General features: G+C 44.9%; 1 protein-coding gene and 1 pseudogene across 2 annotated transcripts; both read right to left on the bottom strand.

Moving 5' to 3' along the window:
• Window positions 1–2,613: 2,613 nt before the first annotated feature.
• LOC129686626 (small nucleolar RNA SNORA17) lies at window positions 2,614–2,736 on the bottom strand (annotated as a pseudogene).
• A 2,417-nt stretch (window positions 2,737–5,153) lies between these two features.
• On the bottom strand, window positions 5,154–19,279 carry LOC129686577 (schlafen family member 2-like). Of its 2 annotated transcripts, XM_055620635.1 has the most exons (8): window positions 19,153–19,279; window positions 17,492–19,011; window positions 15,867–16,009; window positions 15,473–15,570; window positions 12,472–12,642; window positions 10,322–11,358; window positions 8,596–8,727; window positions 5,154–7,111 (listed from the first exon to the last, which is right to left on the bottom strand). In XM_055620635.1, exons 5-8 carry the CDS (start codon window positions 12,600–12,602, stop codon window positions 6,582–6,584), a joined length of 1,830 nt encoding a protein of 609 aa, XP_055476610.1. In that variant the 5' UTR covers window positions 12,603–12,642; window positions 15,473–15,570; window positions 15,867–16,009; window positions 17,492–19,011; window positions 19,153–19,279; the 3' UTR covers window positions 5,154–6,581. The 2 variants fall into 2 exon arrangements, with proteins under 2 accessions (XP_055476610.1, XP_055476609.1); XM_055620634.1 differs by having other exon boundaries at window positions 15,867–19,011.
• Between the last annotated feature and the right edge of the window lie 717 nt (window positions 19,280–19,996).

The following is a 19,996-nucleotide window of genomic DNA, read 5'->3' as shown; positions in this document are numbered from 1 at the left end:
TCTTAAACTTATTCCTTCTAGTTACTTTATAAAGAAATATCCGAGCATCCAGGGTTTAGCACTAAAGCCAATAATGTATTTCTGCCTAACTTTCCAGTGTAAACATGGAAATGGGAGCTAAAAGTAGATGCTGAGTGTATGAAAAATAACCAAGCTCCCAGCAGCTATGCCCACAGAAGAAGTGTTATCATGGACACACTTACGTTGTTTATAAAGGTTATAAAACAAACAGCTAACTTATGCTCATTCCATTGGATGTAGTTTTACCTGTTACTCTCAGAATGTTATATTAGATTTGCTAAATATTTATTTCCTTTTGTGTACCAAAAAAATTCATAAGAGTTTCAGGATGTGACCTGGATCTGGCATAGCTCAAAGGGATCACAAATGAGATTTTCCCTGGTCTTTCCCATTTAATAGACAAATTTTAACTTCTGTCTCCAGTCTAAATTTGTCTCAGCAGATTTTCACCTGTTTGACTCTGTTCCGGGATCAGCTGTGGACTGCAAGCTGGAATCTGGACTTCTGGAAACTGACATGATTGCTCCCTGCCTCTTCGGGTGGATTAACTAACCAGATGCTTGGGACTGCCCTATTGCCCAGCCTTTGAGTGGCATTTCAGCCTCCCTAGCCCCTGATGCCTACGGTCCAATGGTCAGAATTGAAGAAGCTCCAGAAGATGGATCTTCACCCATATCCCACCTAGCAGGCTGAAATGCTAAGTCAAAAGGGGCTGGCTCCCTGGCATTAACTATTATCTTGGGCATCTGCTTAGCTGAAATGGAAACTAATATTGCAGCAACTGGGCTAAAAGCCTAGAGAGATCCTAGAGAAAAAAGATAATAGTTCTCCTTGGCTTATATCTACCCTGAAGGGACCCCTACTCATTTTGATTTTTATCTTTGAGCCTTGTATTTTCAATTGCTTAATGGCTTTCATAAAGAAATGCTTGAGAGCAATACACTAATGGTACTCAGATCCCATTATAAAAAGGTAAATGTATAAGATACAAGGAGTCATGTCTGGAAGACCCAAGATTGGGTCTTCAAATGATCGTGGGAAAGGGGAAAATGAGAGCCCAAAAGATAAATTAGCAGCTATTATTAAGACCTGAAGTAGGTGGGTGGAGAAGTCCAATAATGCCCTGGGGGAAAGGACCGCCTGCATTCTTTCCTTACCCACTAGAGATAATAGTTGCTAGGAAACTGGCCCATCCCCCTAGGGAGGGACACCAGGTCATTATGGTCTGGGAACCTACCTATAACCAATCGATTCAAAATATAACATTTTGACCAATAGATGCTTGCCAGGCAGGAATCACCCCTGCCTTGGACATGCTGGGATGGACCAGAATCTTTAAATCACCCAACTAACCTGGGCACGGGTTCTCGGCTCTCACTGCTTTGGTGGTAGGGAGTGTGGGCCCAAGCTGCGGCTTGTAATGATTTACAATGAAAAGAACCTCATGTATTTACAATGGAGTCTAGTTATTCCTGGTCTTTTGGGGTTCGCGAACTGGGCAGAACAGTACCACCTCTTTCATCCTCATGCTTCTAGGCTGGCTTTCCTGTCCCCTCACCACTAGGATAAGCTCTACTGTGCTATCCATGTGAGGTACATGGCCTTCTCTCCTGGGTGCTGAAGCTGGTGAAGGACAGGCCCAGCTCTTCTGATCTCTTGAACCCAGGGCCAGGTCTCCCACTTGCAGCAGTGGTGAGGGGCCAGGGAGATGAGGGTTCATCTCCCTTGTCTGTGCCACCACATGAAAGAGAAGTGGCAGCTCTCCCACATTCATATCCTAGGGGGCCAGGCATCCACAAATCTCATAATGTGAGGCCCACTCCCCCAAGGACTGCAGCATGATAGGGGTGGAGTCAGCTCTCCTGTTCTCATGCCCCCAGGGCCAGCTTTCCCAGGATGTCCAGGCAAGGGGAAGGACCAGTTCTTCACAGCCCCCATGTCCCTTGTGGGAGCACAGACCAGGGACATCTGCCTGGCCTTTTGTGGTAACAGATTCCTGCTACTGCAGGTCCACAGAGCCAGGTGTATTCCATGGTGGCAGCAAAGGCCAGCATCTCACCATGGTCCCAGGTGGCATCACCTGCCACTCACATCAGTGAGTTAGGGCTGTTCCTCACTGCCCTCAATTCTCTAGTTCTACCTCTCTTCATTGTGCCCACATCTTCCTGTTTCCCCTTCTCTTCCATTTTTCCACAACTTACTCTCCTCTTAGCGAACCCCAGAATCTCTGGGTGTCTGGGGTCATCTCAGGAGTGGCTCTGCAGTGCACTATGGTACCAGACAGGGGTCATCTTCGGCAGGGCCTGGTTTCACCAGACCCCAGACTTGCACATGAGTGCTGGACAGGTGGTCATCTTAGGCCAGCTTCCTGTCCAAGCTTATGCTGTTTTTCTGGTGTTTGTCTCAGGCATACACCTCACTCACCCATCTGAGTGTCCTCATGGAAGGGTCCCACCCAGGCCCACATTCCCAGGCAGGGTTTTTCTTGGCTCCAGCTCACTCCCCACTCTAGGAGCCCATGCAGGCCGACTTGGAGCCTCCAGGTCCTCTGACACTAAACTGGTGGCTGTGTCAGTCTTACCTTCTTCAGGGAACATTAGGCTACTAATTATTCTGAGGTTCAGAGGTTCACAGGTCAGACATAGCCTCTCTCCTCTCTGCCATCTACTGACACATGTGACAAAGCAGCCACCTCTGCAAGGCCTCTGGCGAAGTCAGTTTAGGAGTCTTCATGGGTTTCTTTTCTCTACAAGTAAAAGAATTAAATGTAGAAAAAAATTTGGAGCACATCACAGAGTGTGGAGAGAATGAAACCTCAGACATAGCAGACAGCAGCAGCAGAATCAGCCTGCAAAAGGCTTTTTATTAGGGGTGAGGAAACACACAGAGCAAGACAGAAACCAGAAGATCCTTAGCAAAGCAGAATGAGCACTCAGGAAGCTGAAGCCCTGTCTCTTCTTGAGGTCTGGGGCTCTTAAGGGTCTTTCACCCCTATGTAGGATTGTTCACGTAGAACAAGACAGGAATGCTGATAGGACCACAAGCTTGAGATAAAAACACGCTGGTTGGTCTTTGAACTTGTCTGATTGGTCAGAAGATGGTGGAAAGGCTCTGTGGGCAGGATAAAACCCACTAGGCCTTTGTTTAGGTCACCAAGCTTTTGTCTCAGGTCAGGAGCTTAGGCAAGAGGCCTGCCATCTTGTAATTTCACTATCTTTATGATCTGACCATGGCCTCTCTCTACCTGTGCCTCTTCCTTGTGTAAGAAAAGCCCTTCCAAGCTCTCCCTTCCCTCTTGAGCTCCGTTTCAGCCTCTGACTATTTCTTTCCAAATCCTTGCTTTCGTTGTTTGCTCTTTCATTTTTCCTCACATTTCCCATTTACCCCCTCCCTTAAACATCGTTCCCTTTCAGCCACACGGATTAGAAAACATGCAGCCCTACAGTTTCTGATGGGGAAAGCATGGTGCTGGCTGATGTGTTGGGCTTTGCCAAAGGAAAGTCTCTGAAGAAGCTACCTAGAGCAGCAGCAGCCCTGAGACTGTGAAGAAGCCTGTGGCTGCTTCTATCTCCCAAGCTCAGCTCCCTTCACCAGCCTCCTGACCCTGACCCTGACCCTGACCCTAACCCTAACCCTAACCCTAACCCTTATCGGTTATGTCTTCTGAGCATAACTTCTCTTTCATCAAGTAGATGATCAATACATAAACACTTGCTCAATGTTCTCACTTCTGTTTGTGCAGTTTTATTGTAGCTTTTCATTGTAAGTATAGCGCCTGTTGTATCTCAACAGTTAACTTTATCATTTGCATCAAAACTTAAGAATCTAAAAACAGTAACAAATGACCTGTTTTTTTTTTTTTAAACATTTGGTACTAAAAATATCTAATATGTTATACACCAGTTAGATGAAGGTTTTCCTAAAATTCAATTTTTAAAGGGAATTTCCTTTTTTAAAAATTAAAATGGTGGGGGCTGAAGAGATAGATTTAAAATTTAATTACATTTAGACAAATATATTACAAAGACTCAAAATAAGTTTACTTGTTTTGATGGTATGTGTATGAGTGTTTCCCTGCCTGTATGTGTATGCTCCACACGCATACCTCAGGCTCTCTCAGGACAGAAGAAAGTAACAGACCCTGCAGAACAGGAGTTATAGGTGGTTGTGTGTCACCATGGGAATGCTGGGAATAGAATCCTGGTTGTCTGCAAGAGCAGCAGGTGCTCTGACCTGCTGAGTCATCACTTCATTCCTAAAATGGAACTGTTTAAAACTTAGCAATGTATAAATTTCTCTATCTGTGTGTAATTGTGGGAGTGCCTGTCCGTGAGCCAGATCTCCCTGTGGAAGTCAGAAGACAACATTCAGGAGACAATTTTCTCTTTGGAGCACCCAGATGGCTGGAGTTGGAGCTCAGGCCCTCAGGCAAGGTGGTAGATAACTTTCCCCACTGAGCCATCATCTCACTGTTCCTCACACAGAATGCTTTCACTAAGGATGCCCACCATGACTGAAAACCTGACCCTGCAGCCCTGCATGCCATCACTGCTAACTCCACTGCCCTTTCCAAGTGCACATCTCTTCCCCTCATGATTACAAATGTTCATTCCTTGTGTTCCTGCTTCCTGTTTTCTTAGATTAATGCAGCTTCCAACCTGTCACCAAAGATGTGTCATTCAATAGACAGCTGGTGCCCTATGAAGTTCTCTGCCAGTGATGCTCCCATGAGTTCCCATTGTTCTGAGAGTACTTCAACTCCCAAGGCTGTCCATGAGGTACCCTACCCAAATGCATGTCTCCACCCCTGACCTAGCCTTCACCTCCAAGTGTTTCTATGCACCTCAGGACAGTGGTTGTTCTTTGGCAGCAGATTGGTAGGGCGTCCTCTGGGCCAGTTTCAGGGTATCTCAAGAGCAGGGATTCATGAGGCCATGGTAACATGTCCTCTTAATTCCTTGGTCTTCAAAGTTCAGAGCCACAGTTCTGAATGCCACAATCCCAAGTAATCAAAAACATATAAACCCCAAAAGCCTGGAAGCTTTAGTCTGGAAAAACAGTAAGAATTCTTTGAAAGACAATTGATAATGTTATGAAGAGATCATTTATTTTAGAAACAATAAAATGGCAGAACATTTTGTTGGCTTACGACTTTTGGTATGTATAACTATGCAAACACAGTGAAGATTCAGCGAAGAAAGATACAAGCAGATGAACTGCATTCATAGAGTCACAGATATGAGAACAAAGTAGATGAAAAATGAAGTAGATTTTAAAATAAGCTGTATTGATAAATCAATCAGAACAGGAAATGTGGCTAAGGAGGATTGGGGTCTGTGAGCACCCAGCTCACAGCCCAGCCATCGGGATTCTCAGGAAGGGCCACCATCTCTTGAGGAACACCATCAAATCACAACAGGTTGCCACTACATAGAAACCACCCCTAGGGGCCCAAGTGCTTACAAATATTATCATTCACAAACGCAGATGTACAACAAGGACACTGCTTCCTTTATGAAGGAAATACCAACATTCTAAATTTATACATAATACTCGCTCATAAACTCAGTGCTGCCAATACCTTTACATTAAAGGTATTAATGTACAGCACAACAAACTTGATACGAACGTAAAAAATACAGCAAATCAAACCGTAAATGAATAATATCGACATCTTAAGCTCATACTATCATTACTTCGTAAGGAACAATCTCACACATAGAAAATCCAGGCCATGCCATAGCCCATAGAGACTGCTTGCATTGCCTAATTCCTGAGATCTCTTGACTGTCTTTTTGTAGCCTTACACCCAGGAGACACAGTGTTTCCTTTAAGAGAGAAGGAACTCTCCTCACAGAAAACAGCTGTATTCATTTTCTATGTGTCTTTGATTTAATTCTGCATACTTTGAGCCTTGTCTGTACAATTTGGATATGTGGAAAAATCCTTGTCAGGTTTTCACACACAAATCACATATTGAACAGCAATAACACGATACTGAACAACAACACTTAAACGAAAACGTCTTATTATGTAGCCTCTTTCTTCGTTTTCTGTACTAACTGCATAGGAAGAGTGTCTTCCAAGCATGAAGGCACCATGCACTTCATCAGGAAGGAGTGGCTATGCAGACAGAGACTCTTATTAATCAATTGGTCAATCAATCAATTAATTAATTTTGAGGCAGGGTCTCTGCATAAGCCTGCCGGCCCGGGAAATCTTTACATAGACCAGATGACCTGCCTCCCTCCAGGCACTGAATTAAAGGCATAGGCCACATGCCTGGTTCACAACATGTTTTCAAAGCTATGCTTTCTCATTGCCCTCTTGAATGGCCAGTTCCTTTCCCAGAATTTGGTTAGTAGTCCTGTGCAGTTATTCAAAGACACGTTTCACATAGTTTATAGAATCAGAGAACACTATCACTTATACAACGTGAAGCATCATTGTGCCATAGTCCATTTTCCATGTCAGGTCAAGCTCCAGCGTGACCTGGACATTAGGACATTCCTCGAAAAGTAAAGTATCTAACTGTGTGTCTAAATTTTCAGAGGTAAACTCTATTGGGACATGCAACTATGACAGACATTAGCAAGAGCTTTCTCTAAGTCCACTACTGTCTCGTTTGTCAGATAATAGCTGATGGGGTAATGTATTTGCGAGCTTGAATCATATAAGCACATTGCCTTACGACCCAAGTATGTTATCTTTATCACGATGCCTATTTTCCCGGGGTAATTACCAAGATTTACCAGCGTCTGCTTTAATATTAGTGCAGTTTGTTTACAGTAGCCCTTTAACTTGGAGCCTAGTTCCCTCAGAACAGTTCTATCATCTTCCAGCTCCTCATCTCCACGGACAAAGCTGTGCAGGGTCAGGAGACCATCCTGGGAAATATGAAGCACATCCGAGATGATGACTTCCTGCTTCTCTTGCAGGCCCAGATCCAAAACCCAGCTCTCAGGGATGAGCAGCCTTCCTTTATGAAGTGAGTCCCACTCTGTCTGGAGTAACTGCTCACATCTTCGCTGTTGTGAGAACCTTTGTGTGCACATGGCTGCTGGGGAGCATATCATCGTTCCAGACCCCACTAGAAGAGATAAGATAAACGTAACAAGTTACAGAGGCCAAATGCGGTTAAGTTCCACACTTTGCATCCAACCCAGAAGGTGAACACACAAGATACCCAACACTAACTCAAGAACTGCAGAGCCAGAAGTGCAAGGGAGACTTGGAAACTCAAACTGCCAAGGAAAGAGAGGGGAAGCAGCTGAACACTCACACTCCTCCCTTCTCCACCACAGGGAGCATCACAAGCTTGTTCTGGAGAACTCCAGGGTAAGAAGAGTCGGGGGAGCAAAGGGCAGGCTAATGTGAAGACAGAAAGTCAGTCAACAGGAAGCATCAAGGAGCTGATGAGACAGGAGAAGAGCTCGGGGAAACAGGAAGCTCCACAGAGCAAAGGAGGGAGCAGACCCCATTTCCAGAGCTCCAGGGATGGGAAGAGGATGCCTCAAAGGGGCCCACAGAGTAGGCTAAGCCTCCTCAGGTGAGCATAGATTTGCACAGCCAAAAGGTAAAGCACAGGTCTTGAAAGCCTTGTATCCAGTACAGGAATTGGAAGGGACACTGTTACCTTCTACTTGACACCCATAGGTCTTAGAAGCCTTCTATCCAATGCAGGAGTTGGAAGGGACAATGTCACCTTCACCTGACAGGTTTGTAGGGTATGATTTTGTAAAACCTAGTTTAGTTAGGGTTCTTAAACACCTCTACCTCCCTTCCAACCCTCAAAGTTAGATAGGAGAGAAAGAAGGTTAGAAGGAACAAAGACCTCTTTAGAAGTAACTCCTTGGGGGTGATTCCACTCTGTCATCCAGACTCCACAATCCAGTCAGACAGCAAACAGCAACAGAAATCAGCAGAAGCAGCACCAAGATTTCTCTGGAACGTAGCGAAGCAAAGAAGTGCGAAACAAGGAGAAGCCAAGCAAAGGGTTGTCTATCTGTCTGTGGGCTCTTATTTATCCCTTCTCAGATTCCTCACAAGGGTGTTTTCCAGCTGGAAAAAACCAGACCTCTTGCACCAGGCAGTTTCCAGCTGACAGAGATCTTGCACACTCGCAAGAGTCTGTTTTCAGCTGACAAAGATCATGGTCCCTTTCACGAGTCTGTTTTCAGCAGTGAGTAAAGCATTTCTGCATCCCACACTTGGGACCAAAAAAAAAAAAAAAAAAAAAAAAAAAAACAAACACATAAAAGACACCAAAACCTCCAACGGTTAGCAGTGGAGAGGATTTTGTCTGTCCTGTCTCAGAGTGTGACATGTTGCCAGTTGCTATCGTGTGTGTGTGTGTGTGTGTGTGTGTGTGTGTGTGTGTGTGTGTGTGGAGCAAGGAAGGCAGCTTTATTGGGGGTGGTTACTGTTTGAGACAAAGTTACTCTAGGGACCTGGAAACAAGTAGCAATCGCAATGCAGGAAGCCTGGACACAAATTTCAACACAGAGCACAGCTTACGCAAGAATATTTGGACATAGTCACAGCCACCACCCTAGGCAGCCGCAGTGAAAGTACCTGGAAACTGAGCACTCTTCCTCATAGCACTCTTCCTCATAGCATCTGGATTGTCACAGAAAAACTGAGTACAGGGACTGCGTGGTGGGGTGCTTGCCTGAAGAGTCCGTTTCTCACCTCGCTTAATAAAACCTGAGAAGACAAAGGTCATTTTAAGTTTCCCATAGGCCGTACTATTCAATAACTGTTGAAAAAAATGTATTAAATGTCTCAGTTGAACTGTTTTCCTAATAGAAAATGGGGTTAGGTTCTGAGGTTACATTTTGAGGTCAAATAAAAATTGCAAAATTAAATTTTGATGATGCTGAAGTGCTCTACACTCATGGAAACATAACAGTGGAAAGTGTAGTCATAGGAGCCGAATGTGTTGACAATTAAATGGGGCCATTTTACTTTGTGTTATTTGCTTTTTTCAGCAGGACACAGGGTATCTCAAAGCCCACACTGGCCACAAACTGACTATGTAGTCAAGCATGAGCTTGAGTTTCTGATCCACCTGCCTCCACTTCCAGAGACTGTGGACCATAAGGGCATCACCATGCCCAGTTCTACGGTTGTATGTAGCACAGCAATTGAAACCAGGCTTTCTTACAAGCGAGGCCAGCACTGTTCCAACTTAGAAATGACCCCATGCTCTGTTTTTTATCTTTCTTTAAAAAAAAAAATGACAGTTAAATCCAGGAAAAAAAAAAACAAACAAAAAAAACAAAACCTGCAGGTTGGTAAAGAACTGAGTTTGTGAGGGAGTTGCATTTTCAGAGATTTTATGAGTTTCTGGTGCTAGTTCCATGTGGAGCTTTTCTATTCTAAAACCAGATTAAAATGGCAGCCTTTTTCTTTCCTTCTGACAAAAATGTAGGGTTCCATTTTGTGTAGTAATGTGAGAGAAAGGAAGAATCTCACATGTAGATTTTGGGTGAAAGGGAAAAGAGATTAAAAAAAAACTGTAATGGGCAAACACTAGGCGAGGTTCTGAAATGAACACAGTGCATCCAATACTTGCTTGGAGAACAACCAAAATGGCCAAACAAAAAATAGTATTCTTTTCATAACCTGAATTTGTGATTTATCTGTCACTGTTAGTGAAAGATGACAGACAGAAAATTGACAATGAGAAATGAGATCAGGGCAGCGTGTACCTCAGGGTGGGCTACAGAATTTGTTGCAGTAGGAGAGATTTGAACAAGCAAGCCAGGAATAGTCTGGAAAGAGGCAAAAAGAACTTGATCGGCAGCTCTGATTGGATTTGCAGAAGTTCAGGTTACAGATAGGACAGTGTCCATGAAAGGCTAGCTGATCTGCTTTTTGATGGAAATGGCCATGCCAGTGAGACTAGAGACCACTTTCAATATTCTTTTGCAGGACACTGGGGCGCACTTTTCCCTGGCCTGATACGTGGCAGGAATCTCAGTTCAGCCTCCTGTGAGAGGTGAAAAGGCCTTTGAAGAGAATTATGAGTTCCAGCCACTAGGGAAGAAGGCTGTATCAAACATGGCCAATGTGAGGGAAATGGTTTATAGTGTTGCTGAAAGCAGCTAAGACACTTTCCATAGGAAATCTTCTAGTGTGTAGAAGAAAAGAAGAGGCTGAGAGCTAAGGACTGTATCTAGCAGGGGTCAGTAAACTAGCTCTTGACACATGAGCAATTTTAAGGTTGGCCAAGTCCCAGAAAGCAATCTTCCAATCCCCTTAGCCAAACATAAACTGATAATCTCCTCTCCTCAACCTGCAGTGGGATCCATCTGGAGCTTGACCCATTCCTCCGCAGTAAACCTCTTCACGCAGCTGTCTTCCACGTGCCAGGACTCAGGCTCTGCAGCGAACACTGCACAGCAGAATCTCTCCACTCTCAGCGCACAGACATATGAACACACAGCTCCTGGTCTGTGCACTTCGATGAATCTGCACGTGTACTTTATGTTCTCCTTCTCCTCACAGAAGTGAGTGACAGGCAGTTGCTGGATGCACTTTTCTATTTCACTCTCTAGATGCACAAGATCGCTCTTTTCTGCTTCAAAACCAATTATTTGCCGTTTCTTCCCATCTAAACCAATGAACAAATATCCCCCATCTGTGTTTGCAAATGCAGAGATATTTTGAGGGAGAATCTCTAAAATCTTTTCTTTGGGGGACAATTTAACTTCAGCATGTGTGGATTCGGCAAAACAGAATGTCTCCTCATAGGACAAGCATGCCCTGTTAAATAAGTCAACACATTCATTTGGTACTTCATTACAGGAACTTTGTCTGGACCCTGATGTCTCTTGAGAGTGCTTCACGGCTCTGAGGACCTGCACTGCTTCAGGTGCTTTCAGTTCAACTGAAAATGACAATTTTCTCTTGTAGAAATTAGTTTTCTTGGTGGTGATACGCTGAAGTAAGTTATTCCGTGTCCATGCTTTCACAAAAATGAAAAAGTAACATCTGTCCTGCATGAAATCTAGGTGTTGATGAATTAATGGCAGGATACCGCGTAAAGCATCTTCCAAGTCCAGTCCTATCCCATCTCTGGTGAAGCTGTAGTTTTGATTTTTAATGGGAGCCTTGACCACGCCCCCTCCAGAATTCAGCAGAGCACACACAGCCAGTGAGACATTTTTGGCCTCACTTCTTCTCAGGTCACAATTCTTCATCAACTTCCTATTCTTCTCTCCAAGTGTGATTTCTCCTGGCGATAGGACCAGTTCAGCATAGTCTGTCTCCTTATCGACACTGACATTCATTTTCCAAGCACTCGCTGTGTTTCCCAGATGAAATCCTTTCCTGTAAGAGACAGAGCCATTACAGAAGAACCTAAGCAGTGAGAGCCAGCTCTGCTTTACCAGGCCCAGCTCAACCATCTATAAGACTCTGGATGAGAAAGTGTGACATTCAGAAGTGATGCTTGTTTAGGGACTGTTGGGACATTTTTAACTGACCACAATAACGGGCACTTTGTAAATTTTAAACCTGCTGACATGGTTGTATATTATCCTCTTCTAATAGTTTTGAATTAAGAAACTCCGTTGTCCCAGTTTTCCTACATTGTACTGTGTTATACAAGAAAATTAAACATTTTTTAGTCTTTTTTTAAATCTCTATGAGTTGTCTGCATGTATGTGTGTGTATCATGGGTATGGCTGGTACCCATGGAGGTCAGAAAAGGTGTTAGATTCCTTGAGGCAGGAGTGTTGAGTGGTGTGACCCCATATCAGTGCTGGAAACTGGAGCCTGGTCCTTTGCAAGAGCAGTAAGTGCTCTTAAGCTCTGAGCCAACATTCCAGCCCTACAAAGAGACATTTAACATAAGTTCCTGCTGCAGACTGAGTATGTTCTGTCTAACCTCTCTTTGATGACCCCATCTCATCTGTTCTCACGCTCCCTTAGACATTTTCCCCTCTACTTTCATGTCTCATATACACACATGGTTTTACGGATGTATAAAATATCACAACTGAGAAGAGTATTTTGAGGTTTGTCTTTCTGAGACTGGTTTCATTCACTTAATCTGATTATGTCCTGTGGTGTCCATTTCCTTCCCCCCTTTCTTTTGTGGATGTTGGGGTGACACTCAAGGCTTTGCATGGTCAGGTAAGCATTCTCCAGGAGGCACACCACAGCCCCTCTCCTCCTTCAATGTAGGCATTCTCCATTCTCCATCTTTCTCCTGGTGCTGCCTCTATGTTGTCAGGTCTTATTTTTGTCTTTTCATTTTCTCAGGACATTTTTTTCCTAATCTTATGATGTCTTATTTAAGCCATTATTTAGACGTTCTCTGTTCCAGTCCTGGGACTTCTGACTGACTTTCTCATGCTGCTTCTTACCTCTTCCCCATATGACAAAGGACAATCATACAAATCCAAATCAGACAAAGGACAATAAAGAAAGTTTACATACTTTGAATCTTTCAGTCTTCCTGGCCTGGAATGCCGTCTTCCCTGGAGAGCCTTCCCGGGACACTTATGTTGAGCACAGGTCTCTGTGAATGTCTGTCGATTCACATCTTTGACCACCTGTCCAGCCATCATGTCTTCAAATAACTTCTCACCTCCTTTCTTACTTCAGATCCTGGGGATGGAAACAGTTACTGTGTTAGTGTTTGTGAGCATGGTCCATGCAATGTTGGGCTCTGGGTGTTTTCTTCAGGTCCTTTTTATGCTCTTTGGGTTGCATGGTTTCCTTGGTCTTTTCTTTAACTTACAGGGTTTTTTTTTCTGCCTACTAAGGCTGGTATTGAACCTTTTCAAGTATTGCTTTTACATTCCCTTTGTGCAGTCTTCTAAATCCTGTTTGGTTCCTTTCTGTAATATTTAATGAACTTATTTATTCTGAAAAGTATTATACTGGCTAGTAAAATAAATCCTAACTACCCTGTCGTCTAACTACAGTTAGTCTAGTCCTCAGAATCCAAGGCAGGGCAACTCCATCTTGCGGTGAAACTCCTTCTTCCTTGTTCAACATGGCAGACTCTAGAAAAGAAGCCATGCTTTCCACCCTTGGGCAGTGTGTGCTGATATCAGCAGAATCCTAATAAAGGCCCATAAGGTCTTCCAATAAACACAGTTTTCTCAGGGCTGGAGAGATGTCCTAGCAGTTAATTGCACTGAGTGCTCTTCCAGAGGTAATAGGTTCAATTCCCAGCATCCATTGGTGGCTCACAAACATTTGTAACTCAGACATTCTTGCAGAGAAAGTACTGATAGAGACAAAATAAATAAATTATGAAAAATTAGTACTAAAAATATTTTAAACACAAATTTCCCACAATACTAATATACTTGGATTACTGCTGCCCTCAACCTTGTTCTCTGCATGTAGCCCTGGCTGTCCTGGTCTCACTCTGTAGACCAGGCTGGCCTTGCACTCACAGATATCTGCCTGCCTCTGCCTCCCTGAGTTCTGGGATTACAGGCCTGAACCACCGTGTCTGGCTGTGTTATTGTTCTTAAAACTTTTTTTGTATGGATGTTCTTCCTGTGTGTATGTCTGTGAACCATCTGTATGGTGTCTTTGGAGGCCAGAAGATGACATTGGGACATCTGACTGGGAGTTACAAATGGTTGTGAGCTGCCCTGTGGATGCTAGGAATAGACTGCAGGTCCTGTAGAAGAGCAGCCAGGGTTCTGAATTGCTGACCACTCTTTTCCACCTTTGTCTGTCTGTCTATCTTTGTTCCTTTTTTCCTTCCTACTTCATTCTTTCTTTACTGATATAACTGTTGTGTATTCAGAGTAAACACTGACTTTTAGTGCTAGGTCTGGTGATGCATCCTGTAATCCCAGCTAGCCTGGAGGCTGAGGCAGAAAGTTCACAAGTTCAAAGCCAGCCTGAAACAGCAAAACTTATTCTCCAAATACCAAGTTCACAGCCCTTGCTCAGTGTGTCCTTGCCCTAGGATCCACACTCAGCTCACAAACATAAATCTAATTTTTATAGCTTTCAAAGGAGAACACACTGTTGTTTGCTGTAGGCACCCTGTTCTGCCACAGCCCCTCTCACATGACAGACATTTTATAGTCCCTCAGTAACAACTCCCAACAAGCAAGTCTACTTCCTGCTCACTGCTGTCGTAGTTCTACTCCCATCAAACCAGGTGCCTTAGCTTCCTTACCTAAGTGAGTTCATACAGGAGTTTCCCTTCTGTGCCTGGCTTACTTTACCTGACAGAATGTCATTCAGGTTCACCCCGGTATTCACAAATGACTATATTTCCTTCCCTTTAAGACTCCATGCCAGTCCACTGTGTGTGTGTGCTAAGTACATCTTCTGTACCCATCATCTGTCTGTCTATCTTAGGCTGATTTCACATTTTGACTTTTCTGAACTGCAGCCACAGCCAGGGACATGCAGGTATCTCTCTGGCATAAGAGTTCACTCCCCTTGGACATAACTAGTAGTGTTTCTCACTTATTGAGAAGCCACTATGGTTTACAAGATATCTGCTCTCATTCATATTCTCCCTTCCATGCTGTGCAGTGAGCTCTTTCCTGAACATAGGTGACCACGTGGATCCTTCATCTTTTTGATAATGGATTGCAGGAGCAGGAGCTGGAGAGATGGCTCCGTGCACAAGAGCACCCGCTATTCTTACAAAAGACTCAAGTTCCATTTATTCACATAAAAGAAAATTAGTCTTAAACTGAGAGGATGGCTCAGCAGTTAGGAACACTGGCTGCTTGTCCAGAGGACCCAGATTCAATTCCCAGCATCCCCACGTGGCTCATCGCCTCTGTAACCGCAGCTCCGGGTGTTCTGTCTCCCTCTTCTATCTCTGTAGGCACCGGCACACACATGGTGTACACACATACACACAGACAAAAAATCCGGAGTTATATCTTAATAATGTAAAGAATAAATAAATCAGTCACTGTGACAAGAGCAAATCATATTTCCCGTGCTTCCTGCATCTCCTCAGTGATTAGTGACATTAAAATTTTTGTCAAATGCCTCTTGGCCCTTCATGAATCTACCGTGAATGCCCCCTACTACTTCTGCCTCTATCCACTGTGGACTCCTGAAGAGACCAGGATCTGGGGCTTCTCCTCTATCAACACCCCAACTGTGGGATCTGGAATGTATCTCTTTAGTGCATTTGTAGCTTGGATGTGTCTTTAGTGTGAGCTCTTTCATCCTTCTCGCTTCAGTTTCTCGTTGTAGGTTCAAGTCTCTAAGAGGATGGGGCATCCTCAAGGGGCTCTGATGACCTACACCAACCTCTAGAAGAGGTTGTGGAAATGCCAGGGAGACAAAGCTACTAGGAGAGACAGAAACTATCTGGGGTTTACCGGAGAGGGTGGATGAATCACCAACCCCCTTTTCATCCCAGAAAAATAGACTGGACCTGCCCTTGGGGGACATAAAGAGAAAGAAAATACGGTAGCAGGAGGCTAGTAAGGACCTGGATTTCTTGATTTGTCCTGGGATCTGAGTTCCTTGAAGTCCTTGGTGTTCAAATAGGGAACTTCAGGTTTTGTGGTCTCCTCCAGAATAGGGGCCCTGCAAGGATGAGAGTTCCTTCAATGTTGAATGCAGTTTCTTCTTGATAAATCATTAACTTTTATGAGTTCTGGTTGTGGGTTGGGCGTCTTTTGTTTTTGTTTAACATTTCTATAGAAGAGATAAAGTGCTTTTGTCTCTTCCTCTTCCTTCTCTCTCTGCCCAGGGTTAACTGAACTCTGGTCTCTAACCATCTCTCTCCGCCTCAGCCTCCCCAGTACCTGTGATTACAGGCACATCCCATCATGCTGTTATCATGTCCAGGACAACATTCCACCTGTTATTATTTGACTTACGATTCTGTGTATATGAGGCTCTTGCAGTATCACTGTTGAGAGATGTGGGTATGGAGTTTACAGCAGCTTCAGGAAATGAGTAGGAAGTGCTGGCTTCAGGGACAAAGCTCTGCCCTGATTGTGGACCCTTCTGGATAGAACAGCTGTGAAGCACACAGGTGTGGCCTTGTTAGAGGAAGTGTCACTTAGGTGGGGTTCGCTTTGTGGTCTCCTGTGCTTAAGCTCCGCCCAGAGTGAAAGTAGTCTCCTCCCCAGGCTGCCTGAGGACACAGGCTCCTGACTGCCTTGGCTCAGGATGGACAACTCTCAGCTCCAGATGTCTGCCATGTTTCCTGCCATGATGATGATGGACTAAACCTCTGAAAGTGTGAACCAGCCCCAATTAAGTGTTTGACACTGTACGAAAAAAGTTGCCTTGGTCTCGGTGTGGTCACAGCAATAAAATCTTAACAAAGACACCGGGAACTATAGATGGGGAAGTTTGTGAGCTACCACTCGCCTGCTGGGAACCAAACCCAGGTCCTCTGCAAGAGCACTAAGTGACCTGAGCCACTGAGCATCCCTACAGACCCTGCATAAACTGCCACTTAGTATCATATTGAGTATTAATGTAACGGTTCTGACTAAGGTCAGGACAGCTGAGATGAGAGATGGCTTCAGGGCAGATGATGTAATATATGTGAGGATCAGGGCTCATCCTGACTGAAGCTTGAGACATCTACTGCTTTTCACTTATTTAAATTCTGTTTCTGTTACTTTTGTCTCTATGCCTTTTGAGGCAGGCTCTCGCTATGTAGCTTTGCTTGCCTGAAACCTGCTTTGTGGAGCAGGCTGTCCTCTTATCTCACAGAGATCCACCTGCAAGTGCCTCCCGAATGTTGAATTTAAAGGCATGTGCGTCCCACCACTCGTGGCTTCAGGACTGACTTTCATTTGGCCCAATGGCTCTCTCATAAAGCTCCTCAAATCTACGCCTAGATATGGTTCAGGGATATTAAAAAAAAACTATTAGAATGGATCATGGGAACCCTGAGAAGATATAAAAATATTAAATTGCACAAAGTAAGAAATAGATTTCTGAAGAAGAAAGATTTTGTGGGAAAAGAGTTTGACTCTAGGAAACCAATTCAGATGAAAACTAAAGGATGTACCTGAATTCCTGACTCATTCTACAAGGAGGTAATATTATGCAAGACTACAAAAATGGCAGGCACACTACAGAAGTTCCCAGAAGCTGACTTCTGGGTCACGTGATAAACTGCTTAGATAGGTAGTATTCACATTTGGGCTTTCCCAGAAACTTTGTCTTGGGCTGGTCTGTGGAGGCATACTCAAAACCCGACAGGAAACAGGCCCAGAGTTCTCTGTCTATTACAAACCAACACCTTCCCTCCAGGTTGCCAAACCTTTAGATCTGGGCAAGCAGAAAGACACTCACTGTCCCAAGCGAAGTTCAGACTGGCCATGCATTCAGATAGGCCCCAGCTAAAGGGAAGCATTTGAACACGTGGTGAAAGTACACAGACAGAGTCAGGCTGGAGGAAGAAGTCTTGACTCCCAGAAGATGAAGAGCAACGAAGCCAGGTCAGTGTAAACGCTCACTCACATTTACACTGAAAGCTTACCAAGGGTGTTCATGTGATGGAAATCCGCTTGAAACACACAGCAAGATGTCTGTTTGCACCTTGATGATAACTCTGCTTCATGGAAGAGCTAATTAGTGTGAGTGTGTGTGAGTGCCAGTTACTACCTATTTCTACACAGGAGGGCTGCCCAGACAGGAGCCTGCTTTCCCTAAGACCCTGCCAGAGATCTTCAGCTCCACCTAAAAGGCTGCGAGGAGCCAAGGCTGGTTGGTGTTGGCCTTGGGAAGCTGGTGTAGGCATTGTGAGCTGGAGGCATGCAGAACACGCACAAGGAATTACAGGCCAGCCTGGGGTACACACCAAGACCCTGTCTGCCTCCCTCCCCTCCAAAAGGCTAAAACAAAACCACAACCAGGCTAAACTGGATGTGAAGAGGCCTGTACTGCTGAGAAGGGAGTCGTTTCCTTTCTGCCTGGTCAGAAGCTGCAGGCCCATCCTGTTCTATGCACTGCTAAGCAAACTGTGCTACCCTCTCCCTACCAAGCCCTCCCATCCAGCACCCCTTGAATCAGGCCATGTCCTAAGCCAGCACCGTTGGTTCACTCTGCACATGGAAAGGAGACAGAAATCAAGTCTCACACCAAAGTGCAAAAGGATTATGCTCATGCCCCCGGGACCTTTCAAACTCAGTGGTGCTACAGTGCTGTCACCATTACAGGAGCTGTGGGTTAGCCTGGGACAGTGGCCATCTCAGTTTTGAGACCTCAGCTGTGAAAACTGTCTGTGGTGCATACCTACTATCTTAGGGCACACGGTTATGGACCCAGTGTTTTAACCCCAAGGAAGACACCAGAGCTCATCAAATTCCAAGACTGAAGTAAAGCTCAGCAATCTCCTGGAGCCTTGGCTATCATTTACCAGGTAGTTCGTTTTCAAATTGTGGCGTTGACTCTGGGGAAAATCTCTCAGAAGGGAACTGGGAACGCGGGGTATCTTGTCAGTTATCTTTGGCAGAAAAGAAGATGACACTGAGATAGCTTTACTCTGCCTTAAATGCGGGTGGATAAGAAAGCACAGTTAGAGCAGAAGTAGAAAGATCTTGTCTCCTGGGGAACAAAACCAAAAGAAAACACCAAACAACCCAACCCTAGATCACTCTTCTTCTCCTGGGCTGGCATTTTGCATTTCCCGTGGGGAAGCAAAGTTCTCATTTTGTAGATAACAAACTGTACTACAAGCACATTTTTGCTGACCTTCCAGGAGCCATGCTTTCTCAACATACAACAAGGTCAGGTCTCTAAGAGGATAGGAAACATGCAAGGGACTCTGGACATCCACACAGGCCTGCCCTACACACCTCACCATGACCTCCCTCTTCCTACCTCACTAGCCAGCCTCAGAACAAGCATAACGTGCCCTCTCCCAGTGACTTTAAGCCCTTCCTCCATCTCAAAGAAAGGAAGGCATTCTCTCTTACCCCAAGTTTCTGTGATCACCAAGGCCTCAGCAGCCTGTGCCTCGAGAGAGGAGGCTGTGAAGACACCAAGGAGTCCAGATTCCTAGAAGGAAAACAGCCAGGGGTTACCTGAGAGGGACAGTTGTGCTGGCAACTGCCGCCCCACATCCACCCAGTACACAGGACCTGACATTTTTGGTGGAGACAGCAAGAGAGATGACAAGGTTGGACCTGGCTCACTTACTCTGTGTCCCTGAAGAGCACAGCACTGGTAGGCCTTCAGGCTATCCTCTTGTCAGAGAGGCAGGAAGTGTGCTCTGGGGTGGCCACAGTTCTGCCTAGGCAAGTCTGGCAGAAGAATTGATTTTGAGGAACCAAGGCATAGGCACCAGGTGAATATATAGCCACGTCACTGGGTAAGGTGAAGTAGAGTCAGCACCTCCTTTTTATGCCAGTTTATGAGTTAAACTGAGTCAACACTCTGGGACTTTGAACATTTCATTACTCCAGGAAGTAGAATGGGGAACTTAAATGCTTTGTGCAATTGTGACTCAAATGACGACCACAAGAAAAAAATAGTGAAAGTACATGGGAGACACAGGGCACAGAATGAAGGAGCAGGCTGGAGGGTAGAGGCTCAGGGAAACTTTTTGCTGTATAGTAAAGACCTGTAGGAAAAAAGAAATGAAGTGCTTGTCTCTTGGAAGGAGACCCAGCCTTTCTGTCTTTACCAGCCTTCCCTGAGCAGCCAGGGCCCCAGTGCTTCAAAGAGCAGGTGCTGGGAGGGGTGGAGGAGGAGAGCTGAGGTGTCCTGGAGAGACCAGAAGGAGCATGCCCAAGGCTGCTAAGCCAGGGCAGACAGAGGGGACACCCCCTTCGCACTGCAAGACAAAGGCTCCAGTGGCCTCCTACCACTTTGTTTGGTTCAGTTTTTATACTATGTACGGCAGTACATGCTTTTCCAGCTCTTTGCCTCTAGGACCCATCTCAAGAAAACATAAGCTTTGTTTGTTTGTTTGTTTGTTTGCAGGGTAGGACATGTTTCAGTACATGCATATATTACAAATATTGGGTTTCTTCTGATATTG

The sequence above is a fragment of the Psammomys obesus genome, unplaced genomic scaffold (assembly GCF_907164565.1).
Source record: "Psammomys obesus unplaced genomic scaffold, mPsaObe1.curated_primary_1811, whole genome shotgun sequence".
NCBI lineage: Eukaryota > Metazoa > Chordata > Mammalia > Rodentia > Muridae > Psammomys > Psammomys obesus.
The sequence above is the reverse complement of the archived record's forward strand: the minus strand, read 5'-3'. Positions and strand labels throughout refer to the sequence as shown.